Source organism: Mycteria americana, chromosome 10, assembly GCF_035582795.1.
Source record: "Mycteria americana isolate JAX WOST 10 ecotype Jacksonville Zoo and Gardens chromosome 10, USCA_MyAme_1.0, whole genome shotgun sequence".
In the NCBI taxonomy this organism is placed as follows: Eukaryota; Metazoa; Chordata; class Aves; order Ciconiiformes; family Ciconiidae; genus Mycteria; species Mycteria americana.
In genome coordinates this window covers 12,344,270-12,369,596 of record NC_134374.1, presented here as the reverse complement: position 1 = coordinate 12,369,596, position 25,327 = coordinate 12,344,270, and the positions used below count along the sequence as shown (strand labels likewise).

Genomic DNA, 25,327 nt, shown 5'->3' with positions numbered 1-25,327 from the left:
CTTTACAAGCCACAGATGTCATCACCAGCCCATCGCCATGGGAAACGGCACATCCATCAGTCAAGAGACACCAGGAAAACAGTAACAGCATTTCAGTCCAAACAGGCCGTTTTCACAGCAGAAGTGCCGTGAGTTTAGCATCAGGTGCTCTCCGGTAACGCTCTTATTAAGAAGTCCCATAGATGTGTCTTTCCCAGGTTATTTTTGGGATTGCCATAAGACTCCCTCCTCCTCCTCCGGTCAAGAGGAGCCTCCAGCCCTGTGCCTCAGACTTGTGCTTTAGGGGGAAAGAGGAGGAAAAAAAAAAAAACAAACCAAACCAAAACCCCCCACTGCTTTACTCAGGTTGATGGTTTTCCGACAGCAGCATTTTATGGACGAACCTATCTGCTATGGTTAGGTCTCAAAAAGGGCAGAGCAAAGCAGACGTGCCTTCCCCCAGCAGGCAGCCAGCCCCAGGCAGTGGGAGCGCGGGGCTCTGCGCCCGCCCGCCTATTGCCACAGTCTCCTCTTTGAGAAGGTTAAAGCGTCTAAATCGAACCCCTTAAAGAGTTACAAGCATAAGGAAATTGAAGCCTAATCTAAGTATAGCTGAGAAAGCACAGAATCACAGAATCGTATAGGTTGGAAAAGACCTTCAAGATCATCGAGTCCAACCGTAAACCCAACACTGCCCAGCCCACCACTACACCATGTCCCTAAGCACCTCATCCAAACGTCCTTTAAATACCTCCAGGGATGGGGACTCCACCACTTCCCTGGGCAGCCTGTGCCAGTGCTTGATAACCCTTTCAGTGAAGTAAAGTTTCCTCATATCCAGTCTAAACCTCCCCTGGCGCAACTTGAGGCCATTTCCTCTCATCCCATCACTTGTTACCTGGGAGAAGAGACCGACCCCACCTCTCTACCCCCTCCTTTCAGGCAGTTGTAGAGAGCGATGAGGTCTCCCCTCAGCCTCCTTTTCTCCAGGCTGAACAACCCCAGTTCCTCAGCCGCTCTCCATCAGCCTTGTGCTCCAGACCCTTCCCCAGCTCCGTTGCCCTTCTCTGGACACGCTCCAGCCCCTCAATGTCTCTCTGGGAGTGAGGGGCCCAACACTGAACACAGCACTCGAGGTGCGGCCTCTCCAGTGCCCAGTACAGGGGACGATCACTGCCCCAGTCCTGCTGGCCACACTATTCCTGACACAAGCCAGGATGCCATTGGCCTTCTTGGCCACCTGGGCACACTGCTGGCTCATGTTCAGCTGGCTGTCGACCAACACCCCAGGTCCTTTTCCGCCGGGCACTTTCCAGCCGCTCTTCCCCAAGCCTGCAGCGTTGCATGGGGTTGCTGTGGCCCAAGTGCAGGACCCGGCACTGAGCCCTGTTGAACCTCACACAGTTGGCCCCGGCCCATGGATCCAGCCTGTCCAGGTCCCTCTGCAGAGCCTTCCTCCCCTCAGCAGATCAACACTCCCGCACAACTTGGTGTCATCTGCAAACTGACTGAGGGTGCACTCGATCCCCTCGTCCAGACCATTGATGAAGATATTGAACGGGACTGGCCCCAGCACTGAGCCCTGGGGAACACCACTGGTGACCGGCCACCAGCTGGAGTGAACTCCATTCACCACCACTCTTTGGGCCCGGCCATCCAGCCAGTTCTTTACCCAGCGAAGAGTACGCCCGTCCAAGCCATGAGCAGCCAGTTTCTCCAGGAGAATGCTGCGGGAGACCGTGTCAAAGGCTTTACTGAAGCCTAGACAGACAACATCCACAGCCTTCCCCTCATCCGCTCAAGCTAAAGGAAAAAATTACTATTCCACCGCGATCACTTTATATTTCAACATGAAAAAATCAGCTTACAATCACTGACTGTAGCAGCAGCCGCCAGGTAACCATCATCCCCCTCACCCCAGGCCACAGCGCGTTCTCGTCTCTTACCGTACACCTTCTGAAAAGTTACACCCACAAAGATTTTATTTGTATTCGTTAACATTTGACAGCCACATTAGTCTGCGTGACAAACACATCCCCCTTTCCGATTAGCACTTAGGTGATTTCTTTAGCACTGATCCCCCGAGCACATGCCAGGGCATCTCCAACTCAAGCAACCATCTCTGCCAGACAACACGCCGTGCAACGCGTTTGAACGTCACCAAAAAGCCCAGTTTTTCCAGTTTTGGGGAAGAACAAGCTGGAAAGAGTAAAGTTCCTTCCCTTCACTTTTAGCCTGGAAACAGCCAGCATATTTGAGCTATAACGGTACATTTTCCTAGGGAAGCCCACCCGATGTTGGGATGCAGCAGCCTCCTGCTGGCTTCCTCCTCAAAAACGCTGGGGGAATAGCAGAAAATCCCCGCCCTCCTGGCTATTGCTGCTCACAGACACACACACACCTTTCCCCCCGCAGCACTCGCTTCCCGTTCCTTTTCGGCACAGAAAACCACCACAACCCCCTTTGCTTCTCTGCCCTAGGGAAAGCTTTGAGGCCGATTTTATGGACCACAATTCAACACCACACCCGTGGGAAAAGGCTGCCCTTTTATTACCTAATTGCCTTCCAATCCTCTTCACCTGGAGCCGCAATAAAGGATTTGTGTACAATATCCAGAAAGATACGCACCATGGCTGCAAATACGTGGAAAGGACACAGAAATAAAATGAAAGGCTTGTGGGAAGCAAGATTAAACCTGAAAACCGGAGGAAAAAAGCTTACGTGCATCCTTTATCCAGGTGATTTGCTGCAAACTTGCTGATACAAAGCCTTGGAGGCTCGGTGGAGCTCGTGAGCTTTTCCAGATGAGGTAAATTACAAGTCCTCAAGGGCTTGGATATATATAATCTCGCCATTCAAAATATACTCATTTCTTCCTTCCCTAAACTTATGCAGGGAATAGTTTTGCCCCTTCTTGTACGTCGCCGAGCATAAAGGGTCACGCTCTGTGACTCCCGGCTTTTACGTTAATATGCCCATCAGCACAATACGAACCTCTCAATGGAAGAAACGGTTGCAGAGGGAGAGCAGGCAGCAACCAGCAACCTGCGTGACACCCCCTCTATCTGCTGCCTGGACCTACCGGCACAAACGTCCTGCTTGACTCCTGCTTTCCCCTGAAAAATCAGTTTTCTGCATCACCAATGTTTTAAGGGAAGGATTTTGATGCAGGAGAAAGGGCTAACGCTCCTTTTCCTGTGTTCCGCCGGATTACTTGTGCTCTGTGTCTTTCACAAGTGGCTTTTTTTTTTTCCTTCCCTCTTTTTTGATGCTGAAGTCTGACTCGGCAAACGTCGATAGTGAAACTTCTCGTTACCTTTCAGCAGGGCTTACGTACGTGCATTTAAAAGCGTCCTTAACTGCTGCTGGGGATTGCTTCTTTGAACATGCAATATTTTCTCAGATGTAACTCTGACTTCTGGGAATCTTTATTCTCTTTTTATTTTGCATCTTCTCTTCTGCCTTTCACCTCTTGCTGCCTCTTACAGCTTCTGCTTTCCTCCTTTCCCATGTTTTCAAGCCCAAATTCTTCATCAAAATCTTCTTCCTTAGAATTCCCTGCTGGTATCTCCTCGGGGCGCGATGCTGCGAGCCGAGCTCTGCAGAGACAGGATTGACCTGCCCCAGGGGGGTCCAAAACAGGAGTTTCTGAACCACAAAGCTGGATTTGCCTTCAGTTTTTTTTCAGTAAAACAATAAAATTCCCTGCCTGTAAAACATTTTGAGGTTTGGCCGGTCTGAGGAATCAAACTGCTTTGGAGCAACAGGTTTTATGGTGAGCCCTAGTGGCTGTTTTTATGTAAAATGCCCTTTTTTGTGCCTTTTTGTGCTGGAGGGCAGAGGAGCCGTAGCTCTGTGGAGCAGAGGGTGCTCTGCCAGCCCTGTCTCCCCCAGCCCCAAACCCTTCAGAGATGCTGGAAGGGACTGATTAACTAGAAGTCAACCGTACACATCTGGTAGATGGGTCGGTGTGAAATAACAGCAGAATAATTAATCACTGGGAGAATCTCAGTCTGGTGCTATAAGCACCAGACTCTTACGAGTTTGTTAAGGTTTTCCCTTTATTTTCTTAAATCTATTGCAGTTATTAAAGGGGGACTAGGTGATAATTTGCTTCCCTCCCGCATCTAATAGATTTATCCCCATTACATTCTGGAGGCTCAAAGTGCTACGACAATACAGTTAATGTAAATGGCTGTTATGTTAATGTAACGGAAATGGATACTTCCCCGTAGCAGTCTAGCAGCGTTCATCAATGAATACGTAATTTCTCTGGTTAATGACTAAGGAGGTCTTTGAAGTTCAAACAGAAAAAAGCGAGGAGAGAAGAGACGCTGGGTAACATTAGCAGATACCAATCGTCTGGCGCATGGGAGAGGCGCGTCCCTGCTCAAAACCGTCAACTCAAACCAGCCGTGTCTGCGTTGCTGCGGATTATTTAAGAATTTAAGAAGAGCAGGAGGAGTAAGGAAGAGTTTCCAGGAGAGTTTGTTACCGAGAGGTTTGCTGTGTGGCCTGCACGTTACCTGTAATATTTCACATACCATGAACAGCGGTCCACCCTTCCTGCACGTCTCTGAGGTTCATCACAAGGAAATTCGCTTGCACCATCTGTCTTTCCTCGAAATCTTGATACTTACCACATATTAATTTGCTTCCGCCTTCTTTTTCCGTAAATTCCTATTGCCCCATTTCCACAGCAAAACCGTTCGTGTCTCTCCGATCCTGACAGTTCAGGTTTGAACTAAGGTTTGTAATTAAGTTAATAATTAACTTAATAATTTAGGTAGCAATAAAGGTAATACATTTTTAGCTAACTTAGCTGAAGGACCCTGTTAAAATAGCTCCCGTCTTCCAGTAGCCAAAAAGGAAAGAAATGAGAAGTAAAGCTAAAAATGTAAATACGTTTCAGCTTAGGTAAGAATAATCTCAGTACAGCAAGTGCAGAATTAAAACATTTTTTTTTTTAATATAAGAAAAGGCTTTTAATCACTACATGTAGATTATAATAGAGGGAAGCATGGATCAAATGGTTGCAAGAATAACACATACATTATTTTTCCTTTTTTGGTAGCCTCTCTTTCTACCAAACTATTCTTTGCTGGGTTGAAAGCACCTTATTTATTTTTTAAGCAAGTCCTGTGAGGAGTGAAAGGCTCCTGGCTGCACCGGAGGGCACCAAAGGGCAAAGGGGGGGATGCACCAAAAGATGAAACAAAGCAATCCTGAGACCTGTGTGCGAGCCGGGGCCTCTGGAGCACACTGGGAGGAAAACAGAAAGCTCTGGGGCATGCTGGAAGAAAAATGGGGGTTCCTGATGTGACCAGCAAGGTAAATGGGGGGGGACAGCGGGAAGGGCTCTGGTTTCACTGAAGGACTGAGGACTCTGGGGAGCACCAAAAGCCGAATGATGGGCTGCAGCGCACACCCAAGAGGGAGGGGATTGGTCCCAAGGAGACAAAAGGGGGTCCTGGGGAGACAGGACACCAAAGAGAGGGACGTGGGGGGCACTGGAGGGCAAATGTGGCAGTCTGGAACGGAGCAGGGGGCAAGAGGAGGCAACTGAAGGTGTATGTGGGGTGGGGAAATTTGCTCAGGGTGCACGAGGTTAGGTGCATCTCCATTCCCCTCCCTTCTTTGGCACGACGGACATCACATTCTGCAGCTCTTTAGAAGTGTTCATAGTCATATAGGCTTTTGAACAGCAGTTCCTGGGGTTCTCAAAAGAAATGGCTATAGCACAGCAGAAGAAACAGAACCAGCGTCACTGCTAGCCCTAAAGCCACGCAGGGATGGGAGTTGTCATTGACTTTTTAATATTAATTTCTTGCATCTTCTGCCATCGTGTGGCCAGAGAAAGAATGAACGAGGAGAAGTCAACGGAGATGCACTGGTTTACCGCTCCTCGCGTTTATTCCATCTTCGATGGGCAATACAGATTTATTTTCAAGTTCATGATTACTTAAAATATAAATTTTGTTAATCTGACCACTTTATAAATCACTTATTTGAAGACCTGGTTTCTTAGTTTTGGAAAATGTCTTAAACACATATATTGGACCACCAGTGGAAGGAGGAGGAGGCAGTTCATCATTGGCTGGAAGAATTGAAAAAGCTTGATTACAAAACCTGATCCGATATCGTTACAGCAAACAGAACCTGTTCCCTAACACGGCACAACGCCTGTATCAGACAGGTGGCAGCTACCAAGCAGTCCTGTTCCTTCAGATAAAGTTTTGATGCTCACAAGCTGCTTCGGAAGAATTTAGCCCTCTAGGAAGTGAGGAGAGATGAAGCACAAGATTTAAACAAAGCTCTCTCCGCTCCACTTTTTATTGTTGGGGTGGCTAAATTCATTTGAATAATACCTATGAGGAAATGCGTTTCTTCTACATTCACTGTGAACAGTTTTCCCCAAAACAGATTACACAATCGCCTCGAGGAGTGTGTTGGCTTGGAGTTGGCTCGTAAGAGGAGGTTGGTGTCCGAAGCCCACAGCCCTTGGCAGCAGCAGCCGCAGTGGGAGGCAGAGCTACAGTCACCACGTTCCTCGTCAGAAAGGCACCTATGTCACGACAGTCTGTCATCGATACACTTTAGTCGGTTCTCCCTTGTGCTAGCCATAATCCTGCACGCTCCAGCTCAGGGTAGCAACAGATTTTCAGCTTGCAGCTGATAAAGACGGAGGTCCCCTGAGCAGGGGAAGGTAAAGCTGATCTCCTTAACTAAGAGAAGGTTTCCACATTACCCAAGCGCTTTTCCTCGTATCCTGGGGGCACAGGGAGGCAAAAAGACCTCGGGAACCCTTGATACCCTCAAATAATTTGAAAAAGAGAGCTCCACTGCCCAAGGGTTTCAAATACTGATCAGGGTCCTCCGTTCCCTCCTCTGTCACCTAACACAGATTGGGTTTTGTCACCACCTCTTCCCCCATGCTCCAGGCCACGGCTTCGCCCAGGGCAAAACCAACCCCAGAGCACGTGAGCCGGGCTGCGCGAGGGACAGCGTACGTAACCGCCGTGGTTTGCTACTTCAACCCGATTAACGAAGACTTGTAAAACTTCGCATCCAAGTTGCGCTGGCGTAACTGGCACCTAAGGAAAACCTATAAACAAAATGCCTGATAAAGAAAGTAACAGAATATATGCTGCAGGCTGCTCAAGGAATTCACTGGCTTGGCCTAGAGGAAAATTCAAGTTCCTGCCTGTGTCCGAGGCTGCTGTTCACGGCCCTGGAGACATACCTGACAGAAGCCAGCTCACTTCAAGCTTGTATTACCTGCCACCATTGCTCATGTTTCACTTTCTCACATATCCTCTGATCAACAGCTTCCTGCCAAGCCTTCACTCAGAAACCCCTTTTCAACTCCTGATGACTGCAGCAGTGGCTCACCGCAGACGGGAAACACTGCGAAAGAGAGCATCAGGTAGCTCGGTCCACATGAAAAGAAGCTTTCAAGAGTGTCTCTTAACACTAGTATCTCTATAGTCAGTATTTAGATTAAACGAGGGCAGCAAGTTTAGCACATATGCATCTGCGCTGCACTTGTACCTTGGACACAAGAGCATCTTGCTTGCACAGGAAAGCCAGGAGTGAAAGGGACCAGCCCTGTTTTAAGGTCTAGTCAGAGCAGAGTGAACACCCCCAAAGATATGGAAGAAAGAAAAATAAACAAATCCTAAAATCCTCTCTTGGTTCTAAAATTCCAATGTTTCTAATAATGATAGGATTTGCTTTTGTTCCTTACGCTGTGGCCCTTCAATGTGCCAGACTCCAATTCATCCTCCCAGCTACCAGGAGCTGAAAGGCACCTCTGCGTTCATTACCTTATGCAGGAGAATCTGGTGGAAAAAAAAACCCAAATGGTCAGCCTCATCCAGCAGCCAGTGTAATGATGACCTAACACAAATTCCTTCTTCAGAGAAGATGAGAGAGCAGGCACGATGGGAAATTTGGCAGCAAATACTGTAGCTGCTGAGCCTTCGCCCTTGATACAAGCGCAGTGCAACAGGCAGAAAGAACAGAAGCGTTGCATTACTGGAAGTCAAGGAAATGTGAGAAATGCATCCCTCATCTAACAGAGTCATCTTTCCTTCCCAACCTGCAGATCTTGCTACTTCCCCCTTTCCTTCTAACCTAAGCCTTTTCAGAAATACCCTAACTACCCCAGGTTCTCTTTCCAGGCCATCTCTCGAGCAGCATGGCTTGTATCAGTGACTGTTACAGGGGTACATAGTATGTTTAAGAAGAAAGAAGTCACTGAAATATGCCAACAGCCCTCAGTTTGAGTAGTGGCATTTTCATCAAATAGGGACCATAGATTTTCGTTTTCTCTAGAAGGGCTAAAGTCCAGCCTGGGGTGAGACAAGACCCCAGACATTTCCATTCTGCTCTGCTAAAAAAAAAAAAACCAAAAAAACCCCAACCAAACCAAACCTAGAACTGCCAGCTGACAAAAAGGCTGAACAACAGGGAAAAATGCAAAGATTTTAAGTCCTGAAGGCACTTGACTGGAGGAGCACTTCACATCAGTAGGTGCTGGGAGCACTTCCCGTGGTGTGACTAACCCTCACTCAGCAGAGCCGAGACAGACTGACCGGCTGGAAAGACCAGGCTGGGTGCACAGACAGCAAGAGCTGACCATGCTCAAAGGCAGAATACGGTCCCATAAAGCTCCCATAACCTTTGGCTTCCACCTGCTCCCTCTCCTGAGCAGGCACCGAGAACTGCTTGGAGAGGGTGGAGGTGTCTGAGGTATGTGCAATATCTTCGTCGTGGTGACGCACCAGCACGGTGGTGCCGGAGGTCTGACTGCCTCTCCGCAGAGGGTGGTCTGGGCTAAGCTTGGAGTCCCAGAACGCGCGCGGTGTTCAGCACATCATCTCTCGTCAGGTAGCAGCCACAGAGCTGGCGGTACCCCGTGAACGCTTCCCGTCCGTGCAGGACGCGCCAGTTATCTATGAACAGTGCCTGCAGGCGAAGAGAAAAGGCCGTCAGAAGAAAGGCAGCCACCGCAGCCAGGGCCAGGACCCTCTGACAGGACAGGTCCTGGAGCTGGAGATCCCTAGAGACTGGAAGAGCAAGTAAGGGTATGGCACAGTGGGCATGACCCTTTCTTGTTCAACACTGTCAGACAGCACATGAGACTGCAGCCAGATGTTTCACATGATCTAGCACAGCTGTTTTACCTGAAGCCAGCAGTTCTGCTCTGCTGCTAACCACAAGTTAAAACACGATAGCTAGCAAAGCACAGAAATACGTTCTGGGCTGTTTCTTTGCTTTTCTATTGGAGAGGTTGTGCAACAGTTCACCAGCCACAGAAACTGGCCATCTTCAGCCTCTACGGTGTCACTTGCCCCCCAGGCATCCTTGGGAACAGAGAGGCGTAGGGGCTCTGATATGATCATCTTTCCCTGCTGGACTGTTTAATTTTTGGGGCCCTGGGCTCGGGCTGAAGCTAGACCTTGTAGGAATAAAACCCCTTCAAGCAGGCGCAGCTGAAGGAAGGAGCCATGCACCGTAATAACTTCAAGTCTACAACTGTGGCTCTAGCACTTCAAGCTCCTCCAAAGCTGCACCCGGCATCAGCCTTTCAAACACAGGGCAGAGCTTTTTTCCTTTCAGTACCAAGGTGTGCTAAGGCACCGTAGCCATTTCTGGGACAGTGAAGATAGCCTAGGTCTCCTGTGATTCACTGGCAATGTAAGGGTTCAAATACAACCTCAGAACAGAAGTAAATTCAGCTTCCCTCACCTTTATATTTCCAGCAAAATAAAAAATTTTCTTCTGAAAGAAGTTAGAGGCTGAACATTAAGTGTTCCCAGCCTCTCTGCTTCTGAGGGTCCTCATTTCAGTGACTGGAAACATCTTCCTCCCCCCCCCTAGTTAGGACTAACTTTTCTAAACTAACTTTTCTAAACTAAACATTTCTGCCTTATCTGGAAGCTCGTATTCTTTTAGGACAGTAGGAACACACAGACAACAGATGCCAGTAGCATAATACAAGACACCTTAAAACAGCTGTAAAGAGGAAAACTGCAGCATACGGAGCTTGCCTGAAGCATTTACCTTAGGTGCAACAAGACTGCACATGCAAAGGAGCACCCTGCCACCCTCCCTGTACCAAACACACACGGGCCTCCCAACTCCAAGTCCTACCTTGCCCGGCTTCAGTTTGACCCACAGTTCATTTTCTGGTCTCCTGAGCTCTGCGGTGAGTGTGCGGTGAGCAGCGTACCAGCGATGCACAACATCGTAAGGCACGGTGTTGATGACAGCACGATCATAGTTATTGTACCTAAAAGTAAAGAAGAGATAAGAGACTGCCCGGACGGCTCCACGAGCACAGCCAGGTATTTTAAAGGGAACCTCAGGAGCTTGTAGGGTTAGTCAGTATTTAAGGGAGGCTATAGAGATGACTAGGGAGGTTATGCTGCAAGTGCAGGACTTTCAGGAGAATACACAACACTAGGAGCAAGGAGGAGTTTACTGTCAGGTGTAACACTGTTCTTGCTGGTTTTCCACAGAAGGATGCGCCACAGCAATGGGGAAGACCGAGGGTTGCTCAGAATAAAAGTGCAAAGCAGTGCTGGACAGCCTGCTGCACTAAGCCAAGCCAGAGTTTCAGAAAGCAGCCCAGATTTCCTTTGGAAGGGGACCAGTCTGCGCTCTCCCTGTTCCCTGTACGCCAGGCTAGTTTCTAGAGGCTTTTTCAGAGAAGGGCTGAATTCTACTGCCTCTCAAACAAAGTGAGATGAGGGCATAGAGCTGGAGGGAGGATGACAGGAGTGTGTGTGTGGGGGGGAATAAAAATCAAAGCTCAGGACTGACACCCGTGTTTGTATCGGTGGTTCTGATGCTTCCTCTAAAGCAGCAATACACAGCCCAGGAGGAAACGCAGGGTGTTTCTGTGGTTTCACCCCGCCCCTCAAACATACATTGGTGTTTATGTTACGATACCTTCTGGAAAACCACTACCATCTGCCACAATCCCCTCTCCTCCCCGTAAGCACGAGGCCTCGCGTTGACGTTACCTGATCAGATAGAGCTCGTTGTTCCAGGGATAGACATTGAGAACCGGCCCAACTCCGATCATGTGGTTGTGACAGTCTCCCACGTTCTCAACATACTCGTGCTTCAACGGCACCTTGCTGAGCAGCTCAAATTGATCAGGGGCTTGCCGGAGAACCTGCTCTGCTGCGTAGAAACCATCCACCAGCAGCGTCCGCCCGCCCGTGCCCTCGTGCTTCAGGCAGTGAAACACCTGGATGCTGCATGGGTGAGAGAACCAGAGCACAACAGAAAAGACTTTGGCTGTCTGTCCTGTGGAGAGAAGGCACTCCCCGCAGATGCAGACAGACGTAGATGGATGCACCACCCTTCTCTGATGGTTGTGACATACTTATTTGTAACAGAATTCATTTTGCCGAGACCTGCCAGGGAATGGAGACAGACCAGCAAGAAATGGCTGTCCCTGCCATTTCTTCAGGCCCAATCTCACACATTTCACTTTCCAAGAAGAGGGCTACTGCCTACACTGCCCCTCAAATCAAGTGACATGAGCCTGGGAGACTTCAAGTGGTGTGGGATCAGGCCTGTGTTACTCAAAGTCCATCCAGGCAGTAGGATGCAGAGGTTCCAAAGCATAAAACTAACTTCCCTAGAACATCTCGGAACAAGAGGACAGTTAAAGAAATGCTGGTTGTACTGCTGAGTTCTCCAGGAACTACAAGGGGAGTCCAGGGTGACTCTCACTCAAAGGCACGTACATCATGGTCTCCCACAGGCACTCAGGAGAAGCCCTTCACGGCTGCACATTAAAGACCCTTTGGAAAGCCTGGAGCAGAGGAGCCCCCGACGAGAAGTCTACCTACAGGGCCATCCCCTCCCCAGCGGGAAGCCATCCAACTCAGCTTTTGTCCTTCTATTACTTCTCTGAAACTTCTCTTTCCCTTCATCCAAGCAAGGTAGGCATTGTACTGTTAGGAACAAATACCCAGGAGCTGCCTTGAGCCACCTACTCCCAGTTTTCACAGTGTACCAGCTTCACTTGTCAGAAAGTTAATTGTGACCTTTTGGGAAAGCCTTTATCTTCTGATCTCTCTTCAGAGCCTCTCTCTTCAGTCCCACAGCAAGTGATGTGGCAGGACCTCCCAGCTCCACCCTCACCAGCACCTTTTCACCTGGGCACTCTGACCACCCTCATACCCACAACAGTTTCAGGATAATTTTTACAAAGTCAGTCCACAAGCACTGGAGCAAAGGACGCTCTGTGCCTCAAAGGCAACAACCTCCTCCCGCAGCTCGGGGCGCTGAGAAAGCCCCTTCTGGGGGCAGGCGCTTTGGTACCTGATGAGTGAGAGAAGGTTGCAGTCTTTCCCGCTGCTCGGGGAGTTCCTATGCTCTACCTTTTGCAATAATTTAACTTGAGACTTGTCAGATTTGGCCAATTTCAGCCAAAGCAGCGGGGGAAGCAGACATTCAAATGAGCGTATCTTTCTTGAAAAAGACCTCATTTCCTTTAGAAGCAGGTCAAAGACTGTTTCAAGTGTTTTGGAAGCAAGTCTGAAACAGTCTGGGAAGAAGGGATTTCTGGCAGAGATGGGGGCTCAGGAAAGCCAGAAATTCATGTTCTCCCTGCACAACTATGGTTTTGCAGAATTGCAAGCATTAAGGGTTAGCCCGACTAATTTAGCCCATGCTATCATTGCTTGATATGCTTCAGTTGGCTGCAGATGCAAATACACCTACCTGAAGGGAACCCTTCCAAGTAGAAAATAAAGGTATAAAAACAGCTAATGAGCACTATAGTTCTGGCACCGAGCAGTTTAATCAAAGCTCTTTTGTAGGCTGAAGTTCTGATTACTAATTACTTTTTTTAATTTCATTTTGGGGAAGATTTTGTGAGCTCCTAAAACAAGTCAGCCAAGCAGGTAACACTGTGCAGGTCACGAAAGCACATGGGTTCTGCAGTCAGCTGTTCACTGAGAACAGGGAAGCCAACTAGATCCGGCTTGAAGCGTGTGGCAGGACCTATGCTTTACGCATATACTTCTAGCCCCACAGGGCACACCAAAATCCACTTACTTTGCTCCTGACGCCGAGCTGCTTTAGAACGAACGCTACCACCCAAAAGCTTCCTGCCTGGTTGGGCACAGACAGCAGCGCTCAGGGTGCCAGCTGGGTAACGCTACCCTTCCTGCTCTGAAATCCACATGCAGCCAACAGATCTCGCCCCTTAGTCCTCCTCTGCTTTTACAGCTCTGCACCACAGACCTTTCCCATTAAGATGTTTAGCAAGTTAACAGCCTCACTTGGGAAGAGCTAATCCTGCCCTAGGGCAGGAGGCATGGACTGGATGACTTCTCTTTGCAGCCCTAGTTCCGTAAGAGATCACAGTACTTCCATCCGTTCTCCCCCAGGCCGTTTCCCGATGATTCCCCTCTTAATTGAGATGAAAGCAGGCAAAAAAAAAAAAAAAGCTAGAAATTAAGCCTAAGTCTCTTGCACTTCATTGTGAACCACGATTAGGGCTGCTGCCTTTCTTTCTCCAGCTGTGTATAAAACTCACACCCCAGAGGCTGTATCAGAAAAGCAGTTTGCAAACTAGCATTTGGGAAACAATGCTGTAGCTACAAGCCGCTTTTGAAAGCGCAGACAGGTGTGAACTTCGAAGGGCTGGGGAAGCCTGGTTTCTGACTGCCTACAGGGCTGCACCACTGCCAAAATGCAAAGCCCAACCTGTTTGAACTGAAGCGGAGCGACTGCACAGAGCATACGTGAGCACAGCACGTACATCAGTTACCGCTCTCAGCTTGGGAGGGCAGAGGCAGTTACTGCAGGCTGTGGCAAGGTGAGCAGTTCTCCCTCCTTCCCCGCAGGCTACCGCTAACCACGCTCAGCCAGCAAAACAAACGGTGCTGATGTGGGTGAGGAGGGCTTGCCCCAGGTCAGCGGGATTAAGTCAAAGCAAACTTTTGCAGCAACTTTGTACAACAGCTGATAAAGGGGCACTTGCTGCAGGAGGAGCCGAGCCTTGCCAGATGTACCCAAAAGACAAATCAAATCAACTGCTCATTTCTGTGAGGTTGAAAGCTGTGTGTCACTTTGGAGACCAAGGAGGGTGATTTCAGAAGAGACTGTCAGATAAGCTTCAGGGTAGCACAGAAGTGACTACAGCGCTGAGCCTTCTTTGTGGCTACAAAGACTACTTGAACCACAGCAATACCAAGAAGCAGCAGCCAGCTACCTAACAGCCAAGTCCTTCATTGCCCGCATTCCGGAAGACCTAGAAGTTTCAAGCATAGGAAAAATTGATCTACAGACTACCCCACTCCACAGGGATCAGACAGGACCCAGAATTGCTGTGTGGCTAGTAGAAGTACATCCCATCAGCAGCACTGGAGACAATGAAGCCCGCGCCGCTAGAAACGGCATCACTGTGAATCGCTCCTGCCTTCTGCACTGTCTGTCTGTGAAGCAGCAAAAGCACTTACCCGCAGGGCTCCTGGAAGTAGGTTGTGTCGGTGTGACGATCCAGAGCCAGCTTGGTGTAGGCGGTGTCTCCCCGAGAGAAGTCAGAGGTAAAGTACCACATTCTACCGTAAATGGTCTCCCTGCAAAAGAGGCGGGCAGTTATCACAAAGTGCCACGGGGATCAGACCGGTGGTAAAGCAGATCCTCTCTTGCATTTGAGGTTACTCCCCTCCATCCTATGTACAGAGTAAATTAAAGCAGAACAACTTAACAAAATTCATATTGTCAAGAGATGGTGCTTCCAGTGCCTGCTCTAGTATTCAATTTCTCTCTTTCCTCCCAAAAAGGCTGATGTACATGAGTCTTGCTCGCTTCCCCTCCACAAATACAGATCTTCTTTCCACACCAAACATCAGCCCCAGTCAAATCAAGGCAGCCACTGAGCGACGTGAGGAGTTGCCAGAATGCAGCTAGCCCTTGCTTGTACCCACCGCAGGGTTACCGGATAATCCCATTTCTGGTTCTTGGGATGCCGCGTTTTTACCCACCTCCCTCATGCGACATGCACGGAAGGGAACAGACAGAAGGCAAGGACAAACAGTACTACAGGGTGAGGGTACCTGGAGAAAAAAGCTGGCTGGATATTCCTTGCAGCCCCTCATTTCTATTTGGGGTGACTGTTCATTAAAAGAAATCCCTCCTCTTCCAATGGCCCAAGGCAAGTTAAACTGTTTCTGCAGCTTGGATAAAACTTGAAACTCAAACCCCAGCTTGCCATGCTGTTGGTGTGTTTTAAACAAACACAGAAGAAATATTTCTCAATGGTTTTCTTCAGCAAGACCTACAAATTGTTTTTGATCTCCCTGGCTCCCAGGGCCAGGGCTGCCCTCCTAACCTTTCAAGTCATAACAGGAAATATGTCTCCTTGCAAAGCTCTAGTCTTCCCAGACAGGCTACTTCCTTCAGTCGCTCCTCTCTGTGCGCAGTCCCACTATCACAAAAGTCATCTTACGCTCCCGAGGCAGCTCCATAACCTAGTGACTGCAGGCTCTCCCCTAAAAAGAGGTCAGATCCCACAGCGCAATATTCCATCTCAGTTCAAGTGGACTGGCCAGAGACTGTAGAAGACCCAGAGCTTTTGTTTGCAAACCAGGCCACACTGCACAATATGCAGGGACAAGAGGGCAGCACCTTTCCAAACAAAAAGAAAATAACAGTCTACCCGTCACGGCTCCTCTACAAAGCTGGCAGCAGCCTTCCCAGGGCAGCCCTAGTTACCTGATTAAGCTGATCCTTTCCGCTAAGATTTCTGTGTCCTCTTTGGTGGGAGTGACATTCTCTACAAAAGCAATCCCGTACAACAAGAAGTTTTGCAAGAACTCCTTCAGCCCCTCGTCCGTCTCCAGGAAACTCTGGCAATCGACGGATGGGACCTGGGCTTGGCGGTAGATTTCTGCGTTCCAGAGAATCCGCGGGTGCATGACCTGCTGCTTCTGCCCCTCGTAGCTGTTCTTCACCAGCCACTCCAGCCCATACCGCGTCACGTGCCCGTCAGGCCCTTTGACAAAGGAGAAGAGTCACAGTCACTGCAGTCGCCCTGAACAGCCCGAGATCGTGGTCAGTGCAACCATCAGTCTAGGACAGTCCTCACCCTTTTAATTTTGTCTGGTGACAGACTCTTTGCACCCTGATGCCACCCAAAAGATTATCTGGTTAAGGCCACAAGTCCTAAAAAGCATTGGAGTTGTTGCAGCAATGACAAGTTCAGAGCTAAGTGTTTCAACTTCAGTGGTTTTGTTTTCTATTGACAGGACTCCCAAGGAGAAGTAAAGCACTGAAGACAAGCCCATAAATAAAGGTAAGCTACAACCAAAGGAATAAAGTAGCTGGGAAGCTGAGGAGAAAGGACAGAAAGTGTGAATTCCGATCTGCCCTCTCCCAGCAAACCTAAGGATGGGATCCACCGCCAAGGCTCCCTCCAAGCAGGGCTGGCGGTCCGTAAAACACGCAGGGTACTGTCGCTTTGCTACTTACATGTGAGGAAGAGCGTGGTCTCATCCACTCGGACAGCCGTGGGTTTGATTCCCAGGTCCACACTAGCTGTGTCCAAGCTGCGCTGATTCGTCTTGGCATTGTAGCAGGAAGCTGAGCGGCAGTGGTCCCGCAGCCAGACAAAATCGAATCGCATCAGTGTGTTCGCATACCTGAGCTCTGCAAAGGAGGACAGGCTCAAAAGATGCATTGGTGTGAACAGTGAGAAAAAACAAAGCCAAGAACTGAAGCTGAGAGCCCACAAGTTATGATCCCACTTATATGGGATGCAGAGGCTGTTAGACTTAGCACCTCTTTACATAAATTAACCTAGCTTCTCACACGATGAAGACCAGGCAGAGTATCTTCACAGAAGGCCTGGCTGTCAGTGATCTTGCCATGGTCTCCCTTCTTACCAAGCCTACAGGCAATCTCATCCTGCAAGAGGAAGAAGGAGCGTGGCTAACAAAAATGCTGGTCACACACTTACATCTATCATCTCTCTTCAACAAGTAGTAAATTCAGAGCTGTGCAGCAGCTGTTGTACATAAAAATGTCCCCCCCTCCACATAGTTGTAGACCCCAGCACAGGAATACAGATAAGAGTCAACCAAATAATCACACCAACATGCAAACTATACAAACATTACAGACAACATCAAGACCTTGATGCAAAGCTTTGATATCCATTTAGCATTACAACAGAGCCTCTCCTCCTTGCTCCATCCTGGGACAGCTTTAGGAATACTCAAAGCTCTTCAGAAGGGGGTCAGAGCCAGCAGAGGCAACAGGAGAGCCCTTCCTGCTCTAGTCCTACTCAGCTTTGAAATCCAAGTATCCGAGGTCACTCTGCAGTGGGAAAACAACAATATCCTTTCTTGGGGCCACTGCGTTGGCTAAACTACCGAGCAATTCCGTTTGCTTACAAGTGACTCGGAGTGCCAACATCTAACTAGCCTCATTTGACATCACCCAGGCAGACAGACACTGGACCAAACCAAACAGGCCACGGGGAAACACGTGCCTCAGTTGCCAAGTCACCTCCAAAACCAAAAGGACAAAAATCAGCATTAGACAGCATTTATAACTGGCTTGCTGTGTCACGTCACATTAAGACACACTCTCCTTGCTTTTTCCTTTAAGCAGTCTCACAGTGAAGTATGAATTTGCATCAAAAAAGCTTTTATGCCCGCCCTGCCTCCTGCTGCTCATGCCATCCAGCCACACAACTAGACAGGCTGCTTGCAAACCTGCTCTAACAACTGCATTTCACACATCAGTGTTTTAAGGAAAACCTGCACAAGTGGGGGCAAGAGAGCAGGGCACACACCAAAGCAGCCATCCCACCTGCCAGCCAGAGGCCAGAGCTTTACACAGAAAATACGTGACTGACGGGGCAAGGCTCAGATGCAGTTATTGTTCAGGAATCCCTTGATTTGATTTCCAATTTAGCATTGCCTCATTTATCATAGAAGTCTTGCCACCAGCAAACCTGCTCCATCCTGCCTTTGGAAATTCCCAAAGGGAACATGAAACACAGACTCCAGCGTGCATCCCTCTAACGCAGGCCATTTCAGAAGAAAAAAGAAAAAAAAATAAATCACTCCCAGGGAACAAGGTCAGGAAAATCTCACTCCTCTCCCCAAACAGACTCAAAAGCAGGTACACACGCCCCCCAACACACCTACCTAGATGATCACCGTGTAACTGCCAGGCACACTTGAGGGACTCTGGGGCCGTGTGATGCCAGCGAGCTGCAGCAGCGAGGATGGTCCTTCTGTCACGGGGCAGCCACGGCGAGCGATGTCTAGTGCTTCCACTCAGCCGGCACGGCACCTTGAGCAGACACGCCAGCCTCCTGCACCACATCCTGAGCAGCCGGGAGAGAGAGAAGGGAAAGAACAAGGTGACTCGGCCGTGCTACCGCATCGCATCCTGGTCTCGATCTCTGCGCTCTTATGCCAGGCACTGTAAGCACTTCTGGGAAAGCTGGCATAATCCTCCACAACTGTAATTTACTGACAAAGAGGAGAGTGAGAACTAGTCCATTGAGGGGGAAGAAAAGAAGCGGGCATGATGACTGGCAGCCTGGCCACAGGAGAGAGTCACATAACTCCCAGGCACCATTTAGACAGGAGAAATAACTAAAGAGTTTGGAGAGTCTCGTATTAAACGCCTTCGCTGCCAAGTCCAAGTACCAGCGGCACTTTTGCATCCTCCCCGTGACAACGCCATCAGACACGCTGCCAAGCTTTTCCCAGTGCCTAGAATCCATGCTTATTGTTAACAACACACGGGCTATGCAGCAATCTCCTCAAAATGGGGTGCTTTACCCTTGTTTAGACCAGCTGCAGTAGGTACTTTTGCAGACATCACCAACACCCCGGAGGAAGACCATGAAGTTGCATATGACAACTGGCTGCCCTCGAAAACCGCATGTAGTGGAAGCAACAGGGAATTAACCATTAGGGGGTCAATCAATTTTTTAAACAAACAAGCTAATCCAATCCACGCGCATCAGCTGGAAACAGGAGGAGGAGAGACAAGGGTATCTTGCTTATTTTGGGACCACCATAAACCACAGCAGAAACTAGTTCTGAGAAGAAACAAATGAGATCCTAGAATTTATCAGGCAAAGCAATTCCAGAAGAGACAGCCGCGTGTTCAATGCTCTTGTGCAAAATACCAGCAAAACCTCATCTGCTGCAGGACTTGTCCTCTCTCCAGCCTTCCCAGTTCGAATTCACCATTCCTGGACAGAACTACAGGGATCAGGGAAGTAGAGAAAAGTGACCTTGGTTAGAGAAGCGAGAACTAGAGGAATCCGGTAATTAGGTCAGTTCTAGAAAAAGTATGCAAAACAATGACGAGGAAGAAAATCTCTTTTTCCTCTGAAGGACACAGCTAGCATGGAAGAGAAACCAACTGTGGTTAACCCTGGGCTAGAGATTAGAAGGCGATTTCCCAGAGGGAGATTTGTAACAACTCTTCAATACAAAGAGCAAGGGCAAAAACCTTACAAGTTTTAAGATATGAAGCCCCGGTCTAAACACCCTGTCATGTTTATTAAGTTCTGGAGGTCAAACCCAGCAGGATTTTAACAGCGCTTTGGTCTGAAGCACATAGAAATGCGGTATCACTGGATAAGACACAGACTCGGAAGGCATTTCTTATCCTAGACTTCTGATTTTCCTTCATTTTCTTATCTGAAAAGTACAGGCACTGGTGCTTTGGCTCTCCAACCTGCTTCTCCACTTCATAGTTGACTCAGTGCAGAGACCTCAAAAGCTGGTAACAACAATAACATCAACAGAGGTGCCATATTCCCAGACAACCACTTGCTAAGTAAGAAAAAAAATAAAATACAGACAGCCAGCTCTAGGAAAAAAATAAAGTGGAAACATTTTCATAAAGAGAACGTGGTTTGAGATTCAGATGCACACTTTCCAGCCATCGAGTTTTGCAAGGTTCTTGGCCACAGCTTGTGTACAACTGACAGCTTCAGCACTGCAGAAGACTTCAACTCAGAAGTTTCCAATTTCTGCGGCCACTAAAATGCAATACTCACTCCTCAGCAGGCTGCAGGGAATCAGGTTGTCCTGCAAAGCAGCTGGTTTCAGATCAGAAGCTGATGTTTTGCTCCACATAGCGGGAGCGGAGGCACTGGGAGCTCCTTGCTCGCTGCCTGACACCTGCAGTAACCAAGATCTCTGCTAACACAATGGACCTTGCACCTCAAGCACTGCTGCGAAGCCCGTGAAACTCTTTACTGATGCTGACTGAGCTGCAACATCCTGAAAGACTCCAGTATTCTCACTACAGACAGAGAAACTGGGGCACCGGTGAACTTATATAGCCTGAGCCAGAGTTACTGGGCATCTGAAGACACACAGTAATACTTACGTTTTCCTTTGGTGGTCTCCAGCCAGCCAGAATATCAGTTTTTGTAGAAATGGCAATGCTAAGTTCTGGGAGAATGCTTTCCAACCCACCCCAGCTTTGAAAATTTAGTATAGGAAAACGAATTAGCCAAATTTGATATGCAAACTTAGTAACTAAGTGAAGAAAATCTGCAGCTACAGAAAACCAGGAGCTGACTATGATGTTTACTGGCCTTACAAAGCTTAAAGAAATGATTTAACTTCCTGAACCAAGCATTACAACTCACAAAGCTTAAGACTATTCTCTGAGAAAGACACACAGGAGGGAAGACTCTGTCCAGTTTGGCTTTTGGGTATCAAGGATATCCACTAACCCAACAGAGGGGGGGGAAAAAAGCAGCAAGCTTGTTTGCACACGCCTGATATCTCCTCACACAGGACCCAAAACTGATAGGAAAAGCTCATCTACAAATCCATTTAGAAAGTGGCCTCTGCCTGGGGCAGCTCCAGCTGTAGTTATCTCTTTCTGCACACGTTCCTTTTATCTCGTCTTCTTCCAACATCAAAACTTACCCGAGAATAAACACAGGTAACGGTAAGTGACCCAGACATTTAATCTAATCAATGAGACCTCTTGCTTCTCTGCTGTTCTTGCTGGAAGCAGACACCACAAACAGCTCACAGAGAAGCCTTACATTAAATCTTTCCAAGAGTTACTAAATCTAAGAGGAGTTGAAAACAAAAAAAATCTGTTTGATTAGACAGGATTTACTTTTTGCCTTTGTGTTTGTTTAATCAGAGCTAACAGCTCTCTCCCAGCTGGAATGAGTTATGTGAACAGCTAACTCTTTCCCCCAGTTCTCCTGTTTACCTCACCTTTATGCTTCTCTACGTTGTGCAGACCACACGCAGCTCACCCGGGCAGCAGTGAAATGCAGCAGCCGAGAGATTTCAAGACAAAATTTCCTTTGAAATTCAAAAAGAAAGGGCAGGAGGAAGAAGACATTAAACTACGCTGCGTGTAAACGCAAGTGGAGGTTGAGAAGGGAGAGATGCTCAATTACCAAGCCTGCCCCTCTCCCCAAGCAAGACAAAATCCCGTGCAGACATTATACGCGAGTACCTTCTGTGTGGCTCACCCTACCCAAGAGTCCACCACGTGGCAGATGAAAAATAGGAGCGTGCACAGAACCCACGCTAGAAGCGACAGGGTGAACAGGAGGAACAGAGCTGTGGGTGCTGGAGGGAAAGGCAGAAAACTCAAATATGTTGTGATTTGAGGAATTACCATAAGTCTCTTGAGAGAAAAGACAAGAGACGTGCTGTGAAAGGAGGAGGAAGGAAGAGTGGGCCTCATGAGGGGCTGGTCTGTCCAGGAGACTTCCCGCCTGGCCCTTCAGCAGTCTGTCTCACTGCTGACACAAGAAGCATTTGAAGTAACCAATACTGGTTTTTAAGCTCTTCGATAAAAAGCCACAAGTCCCATTTTGAGCAAAGAAAAATAAGGAGCTGGAAAAATTAGTAACCAAATAGTTTCAACAATGAAAACATATATGGAAGGAGAAACCACACAAATCTGTGGTCTTTAGCCAGCTTTTAGCCAAAACCTTCCAGGAACACGGTGACACCGGCCTGCTGGCACTGGAGAAGCTGCTCTGGTGCCCTAACTGCTGGTGCTGTGACCAGACCCATTTCTTCACCCTGTGACATCATGTCCAGCCTGTTTTTCAAGCTCATTTGGCATCTGAAAAGAATTATCTGTTTTTCATTAAGCATTTCCTAACATTCAGATGCTTACACTCATGCATCCTTTTTCATCGCTAGAAGCATCTGGCTAAAGCAAAGGTTTCTGATCCATAAGAAACAGGAAAATTTCAGTAGCACAAGCAGCCTTACACTTTAAAAAGAGAGAGAAAGAGAAAATAAATTGTTTTTCAAGGCAACCTGAGAAATACTCTATCTGCAAATCTCAGGCAGGGCTCACATCCTGCTGCCCTCCTGGTTACATATATTTAATCTGACGTTTCTATCAGCTTTGGAAGAGGTACCCAAACACCACGCGGTGTCCCTGTTTGAGCGAAGGTACCCTCTGTGAAGGGAACACGGATAAAGAGGAGCGCTGCAAAGGCCGAGACAGAGCCGCTGCCTTGAGAGGGCTGTGCCAGAACCAGATGAGCGAAGTACACCAGCCCAGGCGACAGACCCCCGCGGCAGGCCAAGTCCCCTGGGACGGCAGACACAGACACTCGGTTGCCACCAGAGTTAAAGGTTTAACAGCCCGAGCTGACCTGGCTTACCTATTAATTACAGAAAAAACAACAGGCAGATTGGCCGTCCCCTGCTGAGAAAGGCTCCTGCCCCCCCAGACTGCTCCGCTGCAGCAGACAACTATATTAGATCTCAGCTGTCAGGAATTAGATTCCCCTTCCAGCCCTTCCCAGCAAGGGATTTCAATTAAATTAAGGAGCTAATAAAGACATCCCAGACACTGCCAGCTTCACAGCTACTTCATTTTACTAGAAGCAAAGGTAATTATCTGCTCGCCCCATGTTTAACACCAAAAAACCCGACTCCAGACCCCCCTTCCCGTAACGTTATTGCGGCCTCCTCTTTGCAGTTTCTGCATCTATCTCAAGCAAAGCCTTTTCAGGCGGCACAGCTTAACAGAAACAAGCTCTAATTCTTTTTTCCAGCAAAGCAGCCAGCCCTCGTGGTACATCCCCCGCAGGGATACTTATTGCGGTAAACTCCTGTTATTAAATCATTTCATTCACCCGCTCTGGGTTCTGCCCTGGCAGAGAGGGGCCAGGCAGCTCTCCCGGGCAGGGAGGGGTTGCCTTTTATCAGGGAAAGAGAGAAAACAGCTCTGCCCAGGAGCTGCCCTTGGCTGCAAGCTCTCATTCGCAGACTAATGGGACCCGACGTCTTACTCCCCGGCTGAACTCCGGGTCTCCAGCTAACGTTACCTGGGACCGTGTGAGCACGGGGCTGAGGCGGGGGAAAAGATGGAGCGAGGCTGCAGAGGGGCTCAGGACGTTGAACGAATTCCAGCGGGTCTCTGCTGGTGGCCACGGCTCTTCCCCGCTTCCTTCTCCTGGTCCCTGCACCTACCAGGGCAAAAAGGCCGCTCGAAAGCTTTTACACATTTTCTGCTGCACCTACGTCAGGAAGCCGACGCTGCCCGAGGAACCGAAGGCTCTTCAGTCAGGGCCTGCTGACCTTTTAAAGAAAAGAAATAATAATAAAGAAGCAGCCACGTTACAAACTGCATTCTGAGCTCCTGGGTCCCTCCGCAGAGGCGGCCCAAGCGCAGCCCCCACGCCGCCAGCACCCTCCCCGGCAGCAGCACGGCGGGCTCCGGGAGGGGAGGACGAGACGCGGCGAGTGCCAGGCCCGGGCCCGGGCCCGGCAGCCAGCGCGGGACGGGAGCCGGGCGCTCCAACCGCCCCGGCGAGCTGGGACCCCCCGACCCCCGCCTCACCTCGGCAGCTCCCCCGGAGCTCGGGCCCGCCCCGGCTCCTCCCGAGCGGCCTTACCGGGCCCCAAGCCCGCGGGGCTGCGGCGGGGCCGGGCCGGGGGCGGCGGCGGGGCCGGGGCCGGGGCCGCCTCAGGCGGCGTCAAGCGGCGCCGCGGGCCGCCCCGGGGCGGGGCCGCACCACGGAGCGCGGGCGGGCTCGGCTAGAGCGCCGCCCGCCATAGAGAGCGAGCCGCGGGGTAGAGCGTCCGCACCCATAGAGACGGTATGGGCTGAAGCGCGCACGGGGGCGGCACGGGCCGGGCCGTGCCGCTCTCCCGCAGAGCTCGGTGCTGGCCCGGCCCGCACCGGGCGGCAACGGAAAACTCTACCAAGCGCGGCCCCGGGGGCTATAAAGAGCCGGGAGGCCGTCGTATAGAGCGCCGCACATACCATAGAGACATGAGAGGGCGGATAGAGCGCCATACACATACACATACACATACCCACCCACCCACACCATAGAGACCTGGGTGTCCTGAGAGCGTAGAGACGGCGGGAGCGGCGAAAACTCTCTGTGCATGGAGCCTGTCTCCAGAGAGGCTCCCGCCATGGAGCAGGCGGGGCATGCGATGAGCGCCGCTGCCGAGAGCGCGAAGAGGCCCTTTGCTTCTTTAACCATAGAGAGCCCCGGGGGAAGACCATAGAGAGGCACGCTGCAGCGTAGAAAGTCGCGGGGGGGGGGTGGTGGTGCGTGTGTGCGTGAGGGGGCGACGCATGCGCACTGCCCCGGGGCACGGGCCGGCGGGGCGGGGTGCCGCCATGTTGCCGATGCCCGCAGGGTCGGGACCGGCGCGGGGCCGGGGCCGGGCTCGGGCCCAGCTCGGGGGAGCCGGCCCTGGCCCCGGGCCCGGCCTTGACCCGCCGCTTCCCTCGGCCTGGCTGCGGCCTGCGCCCGGGGAGGCTCGAGGCGTGGCGGGGAGCGGAGCCGCGCCGGGCCGAGCCTTCGGGAGTTGCCGGCACCGGCTGGGGGCGGGAAGGGGGGGGCAGCAGACACGACCTTTTGGGGAATAAAATAGTAATTTTCATCTAAAGGCACGGGAACACCAGCTTGTGTGGGGGGGAGGCTGAGGGGAGGCGCGGAGCCGGGCGGCGGAGCCGGGCAGGCAGCGGGCCCGCCCGCTGGAGGGCCGCCTCGTCCCGGCCGTGGCGGCTGCCGCCTCCCCCCGGCCGCTTCAGCCTCCCCCCGCCTCTCTGGGGCGTGTTCCCAGCCCCGAAGGTGCCCTGGGGCTTCTCCCAGCCAGCCCCGCTGGTCACCCCTGCCCCGAGCAGGGGGGACACCGCGGGGTGCCTCGGGGCAGCAGCTCTGGCCCTGGGTGCTTCGGGTTTTTCTGTAGGACGAAGCATCTTCAGGGCAGGATCATCATGGGACTGAGTTGCCTTTGGGCACGGATCCAGAGGGAGCCGGATCCGAAAGCGGGAGCACGCAGGTGGCTCTAGGGACACG

The 25,327-nt window shown here is 50.3% G+C and overlaps 2 protein-coding genes across 3 annotated transcripts in view; both read right to left on the bottom strand.

The window, feature by feature from the left end:
* The window catches only part of LOC142415236 (tumor necrosis factor ligand superfamily member 10-like), a 104,460-nt gene extending 80,495 nt beyond the window's left edge, over nucleotides 1–23,965 (bottom strand). Inside the window, exon 1 of the mRNA XM_075513307.1 lies at nucleotides 23,954–23,965. The gene's annotated coding sequence lies outside the window, so the exon portion shown is untranslated. The remainder of the gene's footprint in view (nucleotides 1–23,953) is intronic.
* TMLHE (trimethyllysine hydroxylase, epsilon) lies at nucleotides 4,922–24,027 on the bottom strand. 2 transcript variants are annotated; one of them, XM_075513304.1, is made up of 9 exons: nucleotides 23,848–24,027; nucleotides 23,333–23,585; nucleotides 18,174–18,355; nucleotides 16,489–16,665; nucleotides 15,733–16,012; nucleotides 14,475–14,594; nucleotides 11,013–11,249; nucleotides 10,138–10,276; nucleotides 4,922–8,949 (listed from the first exon to the last, which is right to left on the bottom strand). In XM_075513304.1, the coding sequence occupies exons 3-9, from the start codon at nucleotides 18,352–18,354 to the stop codon at nucleotides 8,818–8,820; spliced, it is 1,266 nt and encodes a 421-aa protein (XP_075369419.1). In that variant the 5' UTR covers nucleotide 18,355; nucleotides 23,333–23,585; nucleotides 23,848–24,027; the 3' UTR covers nucleotides 4,922–8,817. The 2 variants fall into 2 exon arrangements, with proteins under 2 accessions (XP_075369419.1, XP_075369420.1); XM_075513305.1 differs by having other exon boundaries at nucleotides 23,903–24,013.
* Nucleotides 24,028–25,327: the final 1,300 nt, after the last annotated feature.